At 37.2% G+C, this 13,315-nt stretch overlaps 1 protein-coding gene across 4 annotated transcripts in view; it reads right to left on the bottom strand.

Annotated features, from left to right (window-relative positions):
- Positions 1–13,315, bottom strand: part of FZD3 (frizzled class receptor 3) — a 90,758-nt gene that overhangs the window by 13,784 nt on the left and 63,659 nt on the right. For all 4 annotated transcript variants that reach the window (XM_074384121.1, XM_039461183.2, XM_039461182.2 and 1 more), the window contains 2 exons: positions 13,167–13,315; positions 7,818–8,051 (listed from right to left, as the gene is read on the bottom strand). In XM_074384121.1, the coding sequence (XP_074240222.1) occupies positions 7,818–8,051; positions 13,167–13,315 (383 nt within the window). The remainder of the gene's footprint in view (positions 1–7,817; positions 8,052–13,166) is intronic.

Here is a 13,315-nt window from a genome sequence, read left to right as displayed (position 1 = left end):
TGGGTAAAAAGGTATTTAATTCTTATTTATTAAAAGATACTTCACATTTAGGACCTAAAACAGTTTTAAATTTGTTCTGCAGGTTTTGGTAAATGATGACATGTTTGCAGATAAAAACATTTCAGAATGGACTGGTTATTCTAGTCTAATAATTATTATTTTGCATAATGATTATTGCCTTAAAATGGAATAGAAGATTTTTTCTAAGTTTCCAAATATGACTTAGCAGCTGATTTGGAGATCTTTCACCTCTCAATGGCTTCCTGAGTATCTGTCTCAAATAAATATGGCAAATGAAAAAAGCAAAATATGATGCGGTTGTCTAGTAATAATATAGTCATCTTTTAAAAATCACTATATAAAAATATAAACTGAGTATTTTCTAAAATGAAATATAAAGCTTCGAGTTACGAAAACTCAATGTATTTTTCACAGAAAAATTTACTATATTGAATAATTACATCTAAATTACTTAGTGACACATATGGCTATCCACAAAAAATCAAACTGACCATGGATAACTAAAAGTCAACTACATAGAAAAAGAAATGTAAATACACTGTTTTTGTTTTTGTTTTTGTTTTCTGAGACGGAGTTTCGCTGTTGTTACCCAGACTGGAGTGCAATGGCACGATCTCGGCTCACCGCAACCTCTGCCTCCTGGGTTCAAGCAATTCTCCTGCCTCAGCCTCCCTGGTAGCTGGGACTACAGGCACGCGCCACCATGCCCAGCTAATTTTTGTATTTTTAGTAGAGATGGGGTTTCACCTTGTTGAACAGGATGGTCTTGATCTCTTGACCTCGTGATCCACCCACCTCGGCCTCCCAAAGTGCTGAGATTATAGGTATAAATATACTGTTTAATCTCAATTGTATATATAAGAATTACCAAGTTTATTTTTTGACAGTCATTTAAACTACTGTGACCACTGACTCTAATTAATACATAGTGTGAAAATGTAAATTCATTTTCATATAAGCTTAGGCAAAACAATTAGGATGGTTAATTTGTTGCTGTTGTCAAAAAGATAATTTGGTGCCTTTCAAAATCACCATAAAAAAACCCTGAAGATGATTTACTCTTTTTGAGTTTCCATACTATCTGCTATTGTTAATCTAAATAACTCAATTAACTGTAGTTTCACTAATACCTCCTTTTTATATTCCCTAGCTTTTTCTTGTCATGTCACCCACTTAACCAACCTAATCATTCATTCCCAAACCTCCACCTACCTACTCATCCACTTTCTTTTTCACCCACTCTCTCATCTAACCACCAATTACTTATTCTTTGAAGATGACATACATAAGTAGGTGTATTCACCTCAACCTATTTTGTTTTACATAGTACAGAGATCAATAATTATCCAGCAAAGAGTCTGGGCCAGAGTGAGTATTGAGAAGTGGGTGTGTGTATGATCCCAAAGCCAAGATACCATGAAATGATGAGAAAATGACCAAAACATAGTGTTAGCACACAAAGTTAAAAACTGACTGAAGCAGAAAGAAATCTCCATGAGACGGCTTTTGAAACTATGAAAATCCTTGTTTAGACTTCTGGTTCACCAGTCTTGGAACTTCTCAAATCTGCCCTAAAGTTCTAGGTACAGCAAAGAATCCTACAGTATAAGTATTCATGTGCCACATTACAGAAACCTTCAGTAGGGTGCCATTGTCATTCTAGCTCCTGAATTTCTGGGAAACATCCACAGTATTTCTAAAGTCATTACTTACTTCATAGATTTGTTCATCCCCTTCTATATATAGGCCTAGCACTGTGCTAGATACGGTGAAGGAATATGGTATCCCTTAGTTCTTATTCTCCAGAAGCTGCAAGCTTAGGTGAGGAAAAACAATTATATGGAAAACAGATCATAACAAAAAGAAAGATACGCAATTTCTCTGACTCATATGCCCACTGTTCTTCCTGTATTATTATTACTGTGAATATTTTCAAAGGTCTTGTTTTTGAGCTGTTATTTTAATAGTGAATTAAGGGATTCTAGCTTACAATTTTAATTGCCAACTATCTTATATTGATGATTATAAACTTTCTTATCTAAACTCAAGTTCTGTTCAGATGAGAGTAGCTTAAATCTATTTTAACCGCCCTCAGAAATTCTCTACTTAATATAAACTCATCTTTTACTATTCATTCACCCTGCTTATCGCCAATATATTTTCTTATTTTACTTTTTTGAGACGGAGTTTTGTTCTTGTTGTCCAGATTGGAGTGCAATGGCATGATCCTGGCTCACCACAACCTCCACCTCCCAGGTTCAAGCGATTCTCCAGCCTCAGCCTCCCAAGTAGCTAGGATTACAGGCATGTGCCACCATGCCCAGGTAGTGTTTTTCGTGTTTTTGTTTGTTTGTTTGTTTGTTTGTTTTAGTAAAGACAGCGTTTCTCCATGTTGGTCAGTCTGGTCTGGAACTCTCGACCTCAGGTGATCTGCCTGCCTCAGCCTCCCAAAGTGCTGAGATTATAGGTGTGAGCCACCGCGCCCAGCCTACATCTATTATCTTTAACATTCACTGTCTTAATTATATTCTAACTTGTGCTATTATTTAACTGGCTCATATTTATGTGTCTTATCTTTCCTATAAGGTTATATGCTCCTAGAAGGCATAAATTACATCTTACTTTTCTTCCATATGAATCGTTAAACACAGTATGCCACAAGTATAGGTGGCATACTGTGTATAAAGATATATATGGAATTATTCACTCATAGATGAATGTATAAAGATATATATATATATATATATATGAATTATTAATTCATCCTTGAACGGATAAGGCCACCTGGGCACGGTGGCTCATGCCTGTAGTCCCAGCACTTTGGGAGGCTGAGATGGGCAGATCACTTGAGGCCAGAAGTTCAAGACCAGCCTGGCCAACATGTCAAAACCCCAGCTCTAATAAAAATACAAAACATTAGCTGAGCGTGGTGGCACACGCCTGTAATCCTAGCTACTCAGGGCGCTGAGGCATGAGAATGGCTGGAACCTGGGAGGCAGAGGTTACAGTGAGCTGAGATAGTACCACTGCACTCCAACCTGAAAAACAGAGTGAGACTCTGCCTCAAAAAAAGAAAAAAAGAAAAAACAAAGAAAGTCTAAGGCCAATAATGGCAAATAAAGCTGTTTATGGAGGATGGCGACTGATAAATATATTCTAAAATAACTCTAATTCCAGGAAAAAAAAAAAAAAAAGAAGTCTAATTCCCTCCCTCCTTATCAGTATCTTCAGCTGGGAACCCCTAAATTACTGTAGAAACTTTCTAACTAGGCTTACTTATGATCTCCCTCATTAAGATGCTATTGCCAAGTGATTTTTCTAAAATACTAATCTGATTTTCTCACCCCAATGCCCAAAGACCTATGATAGTTTCTTACTGGTGTCAGGGAAAAATGCAAACTCCTCGGTATGAATTCCTCTCCTTCAGTTGCTGAAACATGCACTCTATACTCTAGCCATACCCATGTACCTAACTGCCTGTCTGTCTTCCTTGCCTCTGCATGTGCTGTTTCCTTGTCTTTGACTCCCAACTGCCTCCTCCGAATCCTATTCAATGTAGAAGTGCCATCTCTTTTGCAAAGCTTTCACTTTCTGTGATGTAGTAAATGGTTTTCTTCTCTGAGATCTCAATGCACCCTGTACATATTTTTACTATACCTACTGAAGTGTATTGTAACTGATTGTTTACTCTTCTGTCTTCTGTCTCTGCATCACTAGCACTTAGAAGAATGCTTCTCATATAGGAGTACTAAGTGGAATGAAAAAAGGAAGGAAGGAGAAAAGATCCCTGTGGTTAAAATGAGGTCACTGGTGATGTTAGAGGGTACAGTTGAGGCAGGTAGAGAAGAGAAAAAGACTAAACTTACAAGGGATGAAGAATGGTTCAGGGAGAAGGAAAATATTCATTTCAAAAATCTAGCCAGGAAAGAAAAAAGAAATGGATAAAAGATATATCAGCATCAAAGAAAGACACTTGCTCTTTTAAACACAGGGTAGCTGACCAACATAAGGTAAAAGAAAACAAGTTGAGAGGAAAAAACAGAAGATTAAAATAGGCCAGGCATGGTGGCTCACACCTGTAATTCCAGCACTTTGGGAGGCTGAGGTGGGTGGATCACCTGAGGTCAGGTGTTCGAGACCAGCCTGACCAATATGGAGAAACTCCATCTCTACTAAAAATACAAAAAAATTAGCCAGGCATGGTGGCAGGCACCTATAATCCCAGCTACATGGGAGGCTGAGGCAGGAGAATTGCTTGAACCCAGGAGGCAGAGGTGGCAGTCAGCTGAGGTCAAGCCATTGCATTCCAGCCTGGGCAATAAGAGTGAAACTCCATCTCAAAGTTTCTCAAGGAAATAAGAGAGGACACAAACAGATGGAAAATCATTCTATGCTTACGGTTAGGAAGAACCGATATTGTGAAAATGGCCAATATTACCCAAAGTAATTTATAGATTCAATGCTATCCTCGTCAAGCTACCACTGACCTTCTTCAGAGAACTGGAAAAAACCACTTTAAACTTCATAAGGGACCAAAAAAGAGCCCACATAGCCAAGACGATCCTAAGCAAAACAAAAAAAACAAAGAAAGCCCGCAAAGCTGGTGGCAACACACGACCTGACTTCAAACTATACTAGAAAGCTACAGTAATTAAAACAGCACGGTACTGGTACCAAAACAGAGATATAGACCAATGGGACAGAACAGAGGCCTTGGAAGTAATGCCACACATCTACAACCATCTGATCTTTGACAAACCTGACAAGAACAAGCAATGGGGAAAGGATTCCCTATTTAATAAACGGTGTTGGGAAAACTGGCTAGCTACGTGCAGAAAGCTGAAACTGGACCCCTTCCTTATACCTTATACAAAAATTAACTCCAGATGGATAAAGATTTAAACATAAGACCTAACTCCATAAAAACCCTAGAAGAAAACCTAGGCATTCAGGACACAGGCATAAGCAAAACACTTCATCACCAAAACACCAAAAGCAATGGCAACAAAAGCCAAAATAGAAAAATGGGATCTAATTAAACTTAAGAGCTTCTGCACAGCAAAAGAAACAAGCAATAGAGCGAACTGGCAACCAACAGAATGGGAAAAAATTTTTGTAACCTACCCATCTGACAAAGGGCTAATATTCAGAATCTACAAAGAACTTAAACAAATTTACAAGAAAAAAACAACCCCATCATCAAAAGGAGGAAAAGAATATGAACAGACACTTTTCTAAAGGAGACATTTATGCAGCCAACAAATATATGAAAGAAAGCTCATCATCACTGGTCATTAGAGAAATACAAATCAAAACCACATTGAGATACCATCTCACACAAGTGAGAATGGTGATCATTAAAATATCTGGAGACAACAGATGCTGGAGAGGATGTGGAGAAATAGAAATGCTTTGACACTATTGGTGGGAGTATAAATTAGTACGACCATTGTGGAAGACAGTGTGGCGATTCCTCAAGGACCTAGAAACAGAAACACCATTTGACCCAGCAATCCCATTACTGGGCATATACCCAAAGGATTACAAATCGTTCTACTATAAAGACACATGTACATGTATGTTCACTGTGGCACTGTTTACAATAGCAAAGACTTGGAACCAACCGAAATGCCCATCAATGATAGAATGGACAAAGAAAATGTGGCACATATACACCATGGAATACTATGCAGCCATAAAAAGGATGAGTTCATGTCCTTTGCAGGGACATGGAGAAAGCTAGAAACCATCATTCTCAACAAACTGACACAAGAACAGAAAACCAAACACTGCATGTTCTCATTCATAAGTGGGTGTTGAACAATGAGAACACATGGACACAGGGAGGGGAACATCATACACCAGGGTCTGCTGGTGGGTGGGAACTCAGGGAGGGATAGCAGGGGGTGGGGGGATTAGGGAGGGATAACATTAGGAGAAATACCTAATGTAGGTGATGGGGGAATGGAGGCAGCAAACCACCATGGCATGTGTATAGCTATCTAACAATCCTGCACGATCTGTACACATACCCCAGAACTTAAAGAATAAAGAAGTACAGAGTACAGGAATCACATTCTACACTAGCAGGACAGGGATCACAGAGTACAGGATCGCATTCTACACTAGGAGGACTGAGACTGACAGGATAAAAACAGCTGTGGAAACAGATGTTGTCAATACAACACAGAATCCTGCTACTTTCAGGTATTGTAATTTTTATTCTTTCAGTTTCCCAAATAGAAATTTTAAAAAACACCCCCAAAAAATCCTTATCACATTCCTTTTATCTGTTAATATTAATTTATTAATAATCTCTATCCTTTCTTCTTTCTAAATATCTTTCAGGTCAGCTCTACCTCTCTTCCCACTGCCACCATTCTCCAATAAGCTTTTATCAACTCTCAATTGAATTACTGAAAAGCTCCTAGGCAGCTTCTAATTCTAGTATCACATTTCTCAAATTTAACAATAAACCCACAGTCAGGTTTCTTTCACACATTTTCTCTGTGAAATCAACTCCCTCCTCAGCTACTAGAATTAATAGCTCCCTCCTCTATGCTACTACTGTACCTAGTGAACAGGGGTTGGCAAGGCCTGTTGGCCAAATCCTATTTTTGCAAATAGTTTTATTGGAAAGCAGTTATTTCTATTTGACTACATATTGTCTATGACTGCTTTTATGCTACAACAGCAGACCTGAATAGTTGCAACGGAGACCATATGACCTAAAATACTTACTATCTGGCTCTTTACAGAAAATGTTTGCCAAAAATATCATACTTATACGTTACTTTAATTGTTAATTACAATAATAAAAGAAGCTGATATGAGGAGCTTACTGAGACAGGCATTCTTCCAAGATATTAGGTACGGAAGAATGCCTATCTCATTTAATTTGTACAGTATTATTAAAGAGGCAGATATTACTACTATATTTATTTTATAGATAAGGAAACTGAGGCTTATCATTTCCATATCCATGTTCTAAACCACAACACTGACTACACCATTCTTCTAAATAGACTGTGAGCTTATTAAGAGCAAAGACCATGTCTAAGTCATCTTTGTATTCTCAGAGCCTAGCATAGTGCCAGATGTAGTAGGTATTCCATAACTGTTCACTAAATTAATCTTACTAAAATAACCACTTTCATCCTGTCTTCTCCCTGCTCAATCCCCATATTATATGTTACATTATAAGCAATAACTCCCATATTGCTTACTGCATCAAATCTAAACTCCAAACAATTCTAACTGACTTTAAGTCTGACCACAGTCTGGGACAACAATCAGAACACGCGGACTATAAGAGAACACATGCTCTATATGGAAAGCTTGGGTTTAGCTCTATGTGGAATTTATAATGCAACTCTATTACAGAATTATTTACATATGGTCCAGAGGTGCCCAGGAATATTTAATTCAAGTCTTTTCCTCAGCATCATGTTTTACTGTGATTACAATAAAGTTTCCCAAAGAATACACAAATAAATCAGAGTAAATCCCGTAAGGCAGGACGCTCTTAAGAGATCATGGTCTTAGCCTGTTTTGTCCGCTATTGAATCATTGGTATCCAAAAATAGTTGGTGGCACATAGTAAGCATTCAACAAGACTTTCAAAGAATGAATAAATGCCTAGAAGATAAATTTTTTTGCTTGCTACTGAGTGAACTCAATAGCAAAGTTCAAAGCCTTAATTACGTTCAACTATTTCAGAATTGGCTGCTCTTCTTTCTTAAGCTGATGATCATAATTTAGCTTATGCAATAAACTAAGCTACTAACAAAACTCACCTGCCATCACGTGATCTGTGGAGGCTGCCGTGGTAGCTGCTCACTTTGCTGTGGATGCTCCCTGCTTTGCTTCTTTGATCATCCACCATAGCCAGCTGAGTTGAAGAAGCATGGGTGGATGTTCCTTGAGTGGAAGTTCCCCTCGACTTTCTTATGATAGGAGTATTTGGATCTCTCAGGAGAGACTGAGCAAAATCAGGTTCCTGGAGTACTTGTCGGCTCTCATTCACTATCCTAGACAACAAAACAGTAAGTTTAAGATACATACAACCTTCCTACAGACCAATAAGCAATACTTCTGTGCAACACTGATAGTGTTCTTGAAATTAATTGCTTGCCAAGTTAGACCTTATAGGACTGATATGAAGAGACATTATTGACAGAGTAAAGAATATAACAATCCATGTCAATCTGTCCCTAAGATGGTATGATGGAAAAAGTCCTGTGTTAGAATAAGGAAATCAGGATTTTACTTCCAGCTTTATCAATAAAAATGTGATCTTAAGCATGTCACTACCTTCTCTTTCATTTCTTCACCCACAAAATGAAGGTATACAATTTCAACATTTCTAAAAGGTCCCTTTCAGCTAAAGAAATTTGTCATTCTTAAGACACTGAAATATTATGAACATACAACTCTAAAACAGAAAAACTGTTTTCTTGCATGGTTTATATATGCGGTAGAGGCTTCACTGTAGCATGGATACAATATTTTTTTAAGCTGTAAGAGCAGTTGTTTTAGGCTATGAGTTGATTTTACACAGAAGCAGCTGTCTAGTGCTGGAATAAACGTGAGAGGTCATAATTAAATAAAATGAAAAATTAAAGTTAAAATTAAGTCTCAGACATAGTAGAAGCTTAAAGAGAAACGTTTAGGCAAAGAATTATTCTCAAGAACAAAAATTTTTAACTACTATCAAAGGATTAAGTAGATGACTTATGATGATGAACAACGCAGTAATGAAATTAATATAAGAGCTAATTACAATGTCTTGATTTATATAAGTAAAGGACTTACTATGAGAATCATGAAGTTAAAATTGGATAATCAACTTCATTTCAAAACTAAAACTCCAACATATAAAGACTAGATCATATACTGAGAAATTACATATATTATAAATTATCAGATTACAACAGGATTATTGCCGTTGTTTTCACCTTGGGGTAGAAAGGCTAAAGGAAGACTAGTATTTATTGAGTACTTTATATACATTCTCCTTTGATCCTCTTAATAATGTCATCATTATAGAGATTCATGTCCTAAGAGTATATTTCTTTTTTTTTTTTTTTTTTTTTGAGACGGAGTTTCGCTCTTGTTACCCAGGCTGGAGTGCAATGGCGCGATCTCGGCTCACCGCAACCTCCGCCTCCTGGGTTCAGGCAATTCTCCTGCCTCAGCCTCCTGAGTAGCTGGGATTACAGGCAAGCACCACCATGCCCAGCTAATATTTTGTATTCTAAGAGTATATTTCTAAGGGAACATTGGGTACCTATTAATAATAGATACTGTAATTCCCATTTCACAGACAAAGAAACTAAAGTTCCAAGAGATTACAGAATTTTCAGAAAATCACACAATGAAACCAACAGTCAAGGATCAAACTTAGGTTTAAAGTCTTAGGGGCTAATCACAAGGTAATGATAAAACAGTATTTACACATATCTGGAAAACAAAGTGTCAAAAATATGACACAAAAAAGAGCAAGTCAAAAAAAAGTAAAAATAAATAAATAAAATCTGGATTCATACATCCCATCAAGTCATTATTGGTTGCTAACTTTATTTTCCAAACTGGGTTCAAACTAGCTTCTAGTGATTTTAAAAATTTAATTCACCTTCAAACAGTGAAGGTTTGTCACCTCATTTTACAGATAATGTCCAGAGAGATAAAAGTGAAATGACCCAGGTAATTCAAAAGACAATTTCTAAAAATATTTAAATCTATGTCAGAATTATTAGCATAAGCATGGTCTTAAATTTGGCTTCACTCAAGGAGAGAACATTAATTCGATTAGCACAATGTTAGAAACCAGCCTACAGCATAGCGTAAAAAAGCAGTGAAGAACACAGCTCTGGAGTCAGACTGTCTGGGTTTGAATCTATATGTTATCAATCACTTGTTATGAAATCTTGGTTCTATGCCTCAGTTTCCTTATCTGTAAAACGATGTCCTCCCTCACAAGAGTGTTTAGAGCATTAAATGATTTAATGTGTAAAGTACTTAGTGCTTTGAGTATTAAATGTGCCCAATAAATTGATACCCATTATTATGATTATCTTATAGTTGTTTTCAAAGGCTAACCAGACAAATGCTAGAAATACCCAAAGGGTACCCACATTCTTGAACTCCAGAATAAGGGGCTGCCACTCCAGCCCAGAGCACATCCTGGCTTGGAAGATCACAATGACTGTTGGCTGGGAATCCACAGCTGCAGAAAACCAAATGGAAGGGCCCCTGAGAGTTTTAACCAGTTTCAAAAGGATTTTCGCCCAACCAGTAACCCCACCAAACTATTTAAGATAAATCTCTATAAGGAAAGCTTGGGTTTAGCTCTATTTGGAATTTCTAATGCAACTCTATTTATAGAGTTGAATTATTTATACATGGTCCAGGAACGTTTAATTCAAGTCCTTTCCTCAGCATTGTGTTTTACTGTGATTACAATAAAGTTTCCCAAAAATATACAAACAAATCAGAGTAAATCCCACAAGGGAGGAAACTCTCTAAGAGAGTTGGATCTTGGTACGTTACTTTATTTGCATAGATTCAGTATAGTGCTCAGCATGCAAAAATTTAAATTTTCCTTTTTGGAATTTTCTTGGCATTTTTTTCCCCAAATATTTTTGATCCATTGTTGACTGAATCCACTGATATGGAATCCCCAGATACAAAAGGCTGACTGTATATTAAACTGTGATTATCTTATCTCTGTTAATATAATTTGCTAATTACTGGTATTTCAGTAAAGACAAACTTTATTAGTGAGGCAGAAACTAAAGCAACTTCAAATTGTATCATCTAAGAAAACTACATTAACCAATACAAGGCACATTCTACATATTATTTAAAAATATTTACAGACTACTCCCCAAAACATTATTCTTCCATGGAGCCTAGGTTAAGTAAAATCATAATAAATACAGAATCTAACCAGGCACAGTGGGTGGCTCACGCCTGTAATCCCAGCACTTTGGAAGGCCGAGGGTGGATCACGAGATCAGGAGTTCAAGACCAGCCTGGCCAAAATGGTGAAACCCTGTCTCTGCTAAAAATTCAAAAATTAGCTGGGCATGGTGGCAGGAGCCTGTAATCCCAGCTACTTGGGAGGCTGAGACAGGAGAATGGCTTGAACCAGGGTGGGAGAGGTTGCAGTGAGCCGAGATTGAGCCACTGGACTGCAGCCTGGGCGACAGAGTGAGACACTGAAGAAAAAAAAGAAAAGAAAAGAAAGAAAAAGAAAAAGAAAAGAAAAGAAATACAGAATCCACTAACTTAGAGTAACTGAGTAAAAATTCTGTTCCACTGTGAAAACTGCAGGCTTTTGTTTTGTTTTACAACTGAGGTACAAGAACATAAAGAATCCTTAAATATGCCCTCAAATGATACTGTAATATGCAGTATGGCCAACTATGAATTAAAATGACCTCTAACACATTTCAATTTATCTACTAATATCATTTTTCTATTTGGCTTTAACATGTACTATATTAGAATGGAATAAGAGTATTTCTTTATATCACTTTTGGTATGCTTGGAAGAACAATGGACAACTGGAGATAGCAGTTAATCTAGCTCCTAACAGTAAACACCTGTGTGACTTTGGCCAAGCACTTAACCTCTACCTTATTTTCTCATTTGTAAAAGAGAGAAGAGAATACATGCCAACTTTCAAAGGAGTATCAGGAAGATCAGGTAAGAACGTAGAGAAAAGCATTAATTTTCTTTTAATTTTAAGACAATTATAATTTAAATTCTTTTCATAAAGATTGGACTTCCTTCATATATTCGGAATTAGTACAGGCAGCTTGCTCATCTTCTGGACTACTTGGCCATCTTCTCAAAATAAGTTTTTAGTTTTAAATTAAGACATGCATTGGCAACAAAAGCCAAAATAGACAAATGGGACCTAATCAAACTCCACAGCTTCTGCACACCAAAACAGTCATTAGAGTGAATTGGCAACCAACAGAATGGGAAAAAACTTTTGCAGTTTACCCTTCTGACAAAGGACTGATATCCAGAATTTACAAAGAACTAAAACAGATTTAAGAAAAAAATTCAAGAAAAAAACAAACAAGCCCATTCAAAAGTGGGCAAAGGACATGAACAGACACTTTACAAAAGAAGACATACATAGCCAACAAACATATGAAAAAATTCTCATCATCACTGGTCAATAGAGAAATGCAAATCAAAACTACATTGAGATGCCATCTCATGCCAGTTAGAATGGCGATCATTAAAAAATCTCGAGACAACAGATGCTGGAGAGGATGTGGAGAAACAGGAACACTTTTACACTGTTGGTGGGAATGTAAATTAGTTCAACCATTGTGGAAGAATGTGTGGCGATTTCTCAAGGACCTAGAAATATATACCAAAATTCCATTTGACCTAGCAATCCCACTACTGGGTATATATCCAAAAGATTATAAATCGTTCTACTATAAGGACACATGCACATGAATGTTCATTGCAGCACAGTTTACAACAGCAAAGACCTGGAACCAACCCAAATGCCCAGGACAGGGAAAATGTGGCACATATACACCATGGAATATTATGCAGCCATCAGAAACGATGAGTTTGTGTCCTTTGTAGGGACATGGATGAACCTGGAAGCCATCATTGTCAGCAAACTGACACAGGAGCAGAAAATCAAACACCGCATGTTCTCACTCATAGGCAGGTGTTGAACAATGAGAACACATGGACACAGGGAGGGGAGCACTACACACTGGGGTCTGTTGGAGGGAAATAGGGGAGGGACGGTGAGGGGTGGGGAGTTGGAGGGGGATGGCATGGGGAGAAATGCCAGATATAGGTAAGGGGGAGGAAGGCAGCAAATCACACTGCCACATGTGTACCTATGCAACAATCTTGCATGTTCTTCATATGTACCCCAAAACCTAAAATTCAATAAAGAAAAATAAAATAAATAAATAAATAAATAATAAAATAAATTAAGACACACTACTGTGCCAATCATAACTGGATATTGCTGAAAATGTTACAGTCTTGTTTGAATAATTCTCCAAATCCAAGTCATTTTCACATAAGCAAAACAAAAAAAATTTACATAAATGTGAGGCTTGTGAACATCATGATAATTTATTTTAACTTACTCTTTTTTTCTACGACCATGAAAAAAACTGGCCCATTCAAAGCATGTCTTTTTGCTTCCAACCCAAAATACAGAGGGAATGCCAACTATGAGAGCCATCAGGTATTTCATCAGAAAGAGAATCAAGTCTGGACGACTCATTTGAGTAAC

The sequence above is a fragment of the Saimiri boliviensis genome, chromosome 13 (genome assembly GCF_048565385.1).
Source record: "Saimiri boliviensis isolate mSaiBol1 chromosome 13, mSaiBol1.pri, whole genome shotgun sequence".
NCBI classification, from domain to species: Eukaryota; Metazoa; Chordata; class Mammalia; order Primates; family Cebidae; genus Saimiri; species Saimiri boliviensis.
This window is presented reverse-complemented; position numbering and strand designations above follow the sequence as displayed.